General features: G+C 33.0%; 1 protein-coding gene and 2 non-coding genes across 3 annotated transcripts; 1 reads left to right on the forward strand and 2 right to left on the reverse strand.

Annotated features, from left to right (window-relative positions):
* Positions 1–414: 414 nt before the first annotated feature.
* Positions 415–4,378, forward strand: CUNH1orf146 (chromosome unknown C1orf146 homolog). The gene is made up of 4 exons (XM_070464744.1): positions 415–585; positions 2,309–2,477; positions 2,883–2,961; positions 4,186–4,378. The coding sequence occupies exons 2-4, from the start codon at positions 2,326–2,328 to the stop codon at positions 4,318–4,320; spliced, it is 366 nt and encodes a 121-aa protein (XP_070320845.1). The 5' UTR covers positions 415–585; positions 2,309–2,325; the 3' UTR covers positions 4,321–4,378.
* On the reverse strand, positions 1,728–1,800 carry TRNAG-UCC (transfer RNA glycine (anticodon UCC)). Its single transcript has one exon. It is a non-coding gene; the product is annotated as a tRNA-Gly (tRNA).
* A 716-nt stretch (positions 4,379–5,094) lies between the features above and the next one.
* LOC110136902 (uncharacterized) lies at positions 5,095–6,305 on the reverse strand. The gene is made up of 2 exons (XR_011486695.1): positions 5,355–6,305; positions 5,095–5,247 (listed from the first exon to the last, which is right to left on the reverse strand). It is a non-coding gene; the product is annotated as an uncharacterized protein (transcript).
* Positions 6,306–6,330: the final 25 nt, after the last annotated feature.

A 6,330-nucleotide genomic window follows, 5' to 3' on the forward strand; every position in this document is an offset into this window, starting at 1 on the left:
AGTTCGTCTGTTTAGTTACTTTTAGTAAACTTTTCAAATGTCTTAAGCACTTAGGTGAGTTAGAAAACATGTATGAAGACAATAGGACTTCTGGTTTAAATACTAAGCATCTAATTTCTAGGCCTCAAATATTTCTAATTTCCTATTTACCCACATAATTATGGGTATGTGAAGAATCCATCTTCAAGTTGCTTTTTAAAAAGAAGTTTGTGTTTGCTCTTATAGTTTAATTCTTTAATATTGTCCTTAGTTTCTTCCCTAAGTAACATAACTAGTACACAACTCATTTCCAAACCCATAGTGTATTTTAGGAGAACTAAATTTTTTTTTTTTTTTTCCTCCACAGAGAGAGCGCATTTAGTGTCTCAGTGATCAAATCTTTTAAGTGTACAGTTATAAACAAAGCTATTAAACTTCATGTTTTTTCATTAGCTTTAATTAACTATTAAAAAGATGTCTTAAGTCTGTATTTCTGAAATTTTTTTTTAAAGAGTTATGAAGTTGCAGCTGCCCTAGAAAATCAAAGCCACAAGGTTCGGTATTCAGATTCAGTGGAAAATGGATCAATTATATTTTCTCTTTCTGGTACAGTATATTTGCTGACTTCCTTGATTTAAATTTGTTAATAAATACGTGCATGTAAATTCTAATTATTCAGGAGTTCAGTAATGGAATAATAAGCTTAAGGTGTTATTTTGGGGGAAAGGTGAATGTGTAATAAAACTTTGTTACTCCTACAAAAGCAGTACATATGGCCAGTTACAAAATACATTCCTTTTTAGATTATAATTGTTGAACTAAAGTTAAATCACTGGAGTCTAGTAGAGAACGGTACAAACTACTTGCTTTGAAACTAACATGAAAGTACAACAAAGTCACCCTCCCTAACAATCAACATTTAAAATACTACTCATATTAACAAAGAGGCTAGCATCATATTGATCAAAATCCATATACAAAAACAATACAGGATGTAAAGCAATCATCCTTCAATTAAAAAATTAGGTGGGAAAAAAATATAGGAGAATGTTTTTCATGATTTTGTACAAGAGTTTACTGAACATAATATAAACAAATACTAACTAAAAGAACCAAATGGGGACAAATGTTCCTGAAATCATAAAACTATACACCTGTGAGTCATAGGCAAAGGAATTAGATTAGGATATGAGAAAACTGGGGACATGGGAAGGGGGCAGCTCTACTTGTGCTTGGAAAATGATACAAGTGATAAAAAGATGTGGAGGTAAAGGATTTTATTATATTAGAATGGTTATGAATAGACCTGTACTCTAACAGAGATTTTGGAAGACAAGCACTTTCAAAAGCTCCTAGAAATAGACATCCAAGCTGAAAATGGTCCAACCTCAAATTCATCCTTCCTGGTTGGAGAGAGAACCCTCTAGAGAGAAGTAAAATATTTTTGGTAAATACCTACTCTGTTGTATGCTTTGGTCACTTTATATACATTCTCTTATTTAAGCCTTTTAACAAACCTATCAAAGAACAATTATTCCAACCTTACAGATGAGGTAATTTAGATTCAGAAAGGTTATATAAATTTTAGCGTTAAGTTCATTCAATTAGTATAATCACATAGTTATTTACTTCCTGAGAGTGTGTCTTCCACTCATCTTTTAAAGAGCTAATCAGATTAAGCTTCTTTTCTGGACCATTCTTTTTTTTGGAGGTGGGGGAAGACTGCCACATGGCATGCAGGATCTTAGTTCCCTGACCAGGGATCGAACCTGTGCCCTCTGCAGTGGAAGCACTGAGTCCTAACCACTGGACCACCAGGGAAGCCTTCTGGAGCATTCTTATACACTTGATACTGTTTCAGAGACCCTAGATATCTGCTCCTGAGTGTGTTAATTTATATAATGGTTTATGTTATGATACAAAAGATTCTCCAAGAAATAACTAAAAGCTTGCTTAAAACTACTTTTCTTTAATTGATTTCCAGCTTTTAAAAATTGTAACATGAAAAATTAACATGTAACTAAAATTAGGCCTTACTTTCATTGTGGATAGTGCCTTAAAAGGAAAAAAAGGGTTACTGACCCAGAAAGGGTTTTTCCCTTAAATATTTAGATTGTCATCCTTTTATTACAGAGCACTTCAAAGAACTACCTAATTATTTTGCTGTGTAAGACTTTTGTTATAGTGATTTCCATCTGTTATGGGTTTAGGGCCTGGACACCTACAGATATGTTTAATTTATAGTTATTTTTGTTGATTTTATTAAGTTTATAAAAAATTTTTATTAATATGACAAAGTGACATTTTATATTACATTCACCTTTCCTAGGAGTTGCATTTTTATTGATGGATGCTAGAGAATGCTTTATGTCTGCTGAAGAAACATTTCTAGTCAAAATTGAGAAGTTTATTAACATTCACCAAAATAGTTTTTTGGTTCTGTCTGCTGCCCTGCATGGACCTGAAGAATGGAAACTGATGTTCAGGATTCAGCAGAGGTATGGACAGTAACACTACAGACCTGTTTTCCTTATTTTATGTACTTCAGTTCTGAATTGTTTCAGGCAAGTGAATTATGTTTTGCCAAAAGATAAACTTCATAATGTTAACCTTTCATTTTTAATACAATGCAAGCCAAAGAGCTATTCTATGAATGAGAGTGACAAGTTTCAGAATGCATGCTGATTTATGGATTTCTTCAGCAAGACTAAATAAGAAGTGAACACTTTTTAGTCAATTAAGTTCTGGTTTTAAAGACATATTAAATCCTCTGTGGAATAAGGCAGGCATGAATGAATACACAAATGACAAACAATAAAGGATTTTTGTCTCTTCTTTCCACTTAGGATAACAAATATAAGTCATATGATCTATTTAACTTAAACGATTTCTCCCCCCACCAGATTCCTGGGTAGTAACTTACGGATACTTCCAGTACACAACACAGTAAATGCTATTAATCTTATGTGCACCATAGCTAAGGTAAGTCACCTGAGGAAAATCACATACATACATACACACTGGTCAACTTTGAGATTCTTTACTTCAAAATGCATTCCCTATTCAATGGAACTGACAAATACTCTGTTTCCCTTAGAGAAGCTGCTATTTTTCCAAACACATGCAACTCTTTCCCAAGCCTGAACTTGGCCTCTCAAGTCTTCTCAATTCCAGTAGCAACTATCAGAATCACTCATTTAGCTCAGAAGAGCATTTGATCATATATACAGTGTTAGCCCTATTGGTTACTTAAATCTTCTTTCAAATTCTCAAGTATAAATATTGGTAGTCATGAACTGTCAGAGTGCAAACATGCTATTTTATAACCTGACTAGTTTCCACTTTTCTTTTCATGCTTGTTCTCCATAAAGTGTGCTCCCAACTCCCATAGGCAGAGTTAGGTGTTCCTTACTCTTTTACTTGGAACAGACCCCTGTTGAAGCAATTCTTTTTTTTTTCCATTTATTTTTATTAGTTGGAGGCTAATTACTTTACAATATTGTAGTGGTTTTTGCCATACATTGACATGAATCAGCCATGGATTTACATGTGTTCCCCATCCCAATCCCCCCTCCCGCCTCCCTCCCCATCCCATCCCTCTGGGTCTTCCCAGTGCACCAGCCCTGAGCACTTGTCTCATGCATCCAACCTGGGCTGGCGATCTGTTTCACCCTTGATAGTATACTTGTTTCAATGCTGTTCTCTCAGAACATCCCACCCTCGCCTTCTCCCACAGAGTCCAAAAGTCTGTTCTGTACATCTGTGTCTCTTTTTCTGTTTTGCATATAGGGTTATCGTTACCATCTTTTAAAATTCCATATATATGTGTTAGTATACTGTAATGGTCTTTATCTTTCTGGCTTACTTCACTCTGTATGATGGGCTCCAGTCTCATCCATCTCATTAGAACTGATTCAGATGAATTCTTTTTAATGGCTGAGTAATATCCCATTGTGTATATGCTTCCTTATCCATTCGTCTGCTGATGGGCATCTAGGTTGTGAAGCAATTCTTAATAGTACTCTACTTTTCTGATTTGCATGTTTGAAATTCCATAAAGACAAAAATCAGGTATTTTTCTATTACTCTAATAACTCATACATAGTACTGATTAATACCTATTGAATAAGTTAGGTATTTTATGATGTGACCCTGTAAAAATACCTTATTTCTTAAATAATGTTTCATGTTTATATCTTCTTTCAGATCACCTCCAAATTATACATAGATAGCATCTGCTACAGAATGATAACAACTAAAGCTTACATCATTGAGCGAAGTCCTGTGTGGAAAACACTTCAAAAGATAAAACTGAGTAGTGATACATTTAACCCAAATTAGATTATCAACTATAAATATTCTTTGGGAAGGATATTAAAATACATATAATTAAAAATGATTTTGCTTTCAGAGTTCTGTTAATTCCTTTAATAATGTTCAAAAATATTGGTACATGTATATAAAACTTAGATTGAAGCTTTTTAATGATACAAATTAAGTTGGAAGAACAAATGTTTAATTGCAAATAAGTATACAGCATTTTCTAATTAGCCCCTTGGGTTAAAGAAAAAGTCATATATACCTTTTTATAATACAAGCCAGCCACTATTTCTAAAATTAATCTTCACAGATACTTTCACACTGTAACTATTGCTGGAAAGCTGGTGATAGAGGACTTTGTCCTCTAAGACTCCTGAGGCAGGGTAAAAAAGGGAAATCAGGAGTAGTACACAGACTCAGAATTTTTCTCTAAGCTCTTACAGTGCTATGATAGCCAGTTTAACACTAAGAGTTCTACAATAGCATCTAACTGGAACATAAAATGTATCAGAATTTTTAGAAACTCACAACTGTATGAATAAAGGTAATTCCAGTACATTTTATGAAATCATAATATAAAATTATTGATTCATATTAGATTTTTCAACAGTAGTATTTAAAATACACATGTGCATTATTTACCATATAGATACCTTTTTAAAAGGAAACAATGCTACTGATCCATAATGTGTCATTGCTGAAACAGATAAGTAAGATAAGCCACATTTATTTTCTATCAGTGTGTTTTACAGAAAAAATTCTATAAAGGTATTAAATAAACCATAATGAAAAATATAGTGTATTACTAGTTTTTATTTAGGAGATGGAGCTTTCACTTTATCCCATATTTTCCTCAGAGGTAGACTTTGTTTTTGTTTCAATGAGTTCTTCTACTCGAGCCAGAACACTTTCAATCAAATCAAATGTGAAAAGAGCTGAATGTAGGACCTATAATACCAAGAAAAATTAGTTATTAAGGCTATGTTTAAAACAAAGCAAAGCAAAAAAGAGAAAAGAGTTCAGTTGGATGTAGCTTAGGAAAATTTCATACCTACCTTAAGCTGCATTTCAGGAGGCATATTTGGGATCTCCTCTCTACCTACATTTAGTGAACAATGATCTTTAGACTTCTGGACTTCTGTAAGAGAAGGAAAAAACCGTGTCACACTTAACCATTAAAAATTCTCAGATTTCAATAATAAATTTATAATTTGTTTACTAACTTAAAAAAAATGCCAGTTACTTGTGTAAATTAAGTCTTATGATTTTAATAGCTAGTTGTGTTGTTGTTGTTTAGTTGCCAAGTCATGTTTGACCCTTGGACTGTAGCCGGGTTGCTATTTCCTTCTCCAGGGGATCTTCTGACCCAGGATTGAACCCATGTCTCCTGCATTGGCAGGCAGATTCTTTACCACTGAGCCACCAGGGAAGATTTAATAGCTCAGGGTATGCTAAAAACTGGCTATGAACAAATAAAAATATCAAAATTCTGTAACATGTGAATTAATGTTTCTTCAGGTGAATAGCATTATTTTGGCATGTACAAGATGAATGAAACTTTTGTCAACATAAAATCAGAATTATAACCTGTTACACTAAGACAAAATTTTTATTAATAGTGATGTCTATAGAAATATCACCATTGTTATATGGAAAAGATTACAAGATTATTAGAATAGAACTGCTGACTTTAAAAGTAATTCTGGACCTAAGATTCTCTTTTGTAATTTGTACAAATTTAGTAGAGGTTGAGATTTAGTAAAGATATCATGGGGGATGGACCCTGCAATGGGTCAGAAAGAAGTACAATGATATCCAAACAAATATTTGTGATACAATTAGATTCTAATCAGAACTTGAGGTTTTAAACCAGAATGCTCCAGTTTGGTTTAAATATTTAACCCAATTTCAGTATTAATTGGAATATATATTCACAAAGAATCATTTTAATTATAAATAAAATGACTCAGTTGTCATGGTTCCTTGTTGGCTATAAGTTAGACAAGTACAAGATAAAGTTCTTTATTTGGA

This window comes from Odocoileus virginianus, unplaced genomic scaffold, assembly GCF_023699985.2.
Source record: "Odocoileus virginianus isolate 20LAN1187 ecotype Illinois unplaced genomic scaffold, Ovbor_1.2 Unplaced_Contig_254, whole genome shotgun sequence".
NCBI classification, from domain to species: Eukaryota; Metazoa; Chordata; class Mammalia; order Artiodactyla; family Cervidae; genus Odocoileus; species Odocoileus virginianus.

Coding starts and splice junctions, on each gene's coding strand:
- CUNH1orf146 (XM_070464744.1), top strand. CDS start 2,326: ATGGATGCTAGAGAATGCTTTATGTCTGCTGAAGAAACATTTCTAGTC. Junction 2,478..2,882: donor ATGTTCAGGATTCAGCAGAG/GTATGGACAGTA, acceptor TCCCCCCACCAG/ATTCCTGGGTAGTAACTTAC. Junction 2,962..4,185: donor TTATGTGCACCATAGCTAAG/GTAAGTCACCTG, acceptor ATCTTCTTTCAG/ATCACCTCCAAATTATACAT.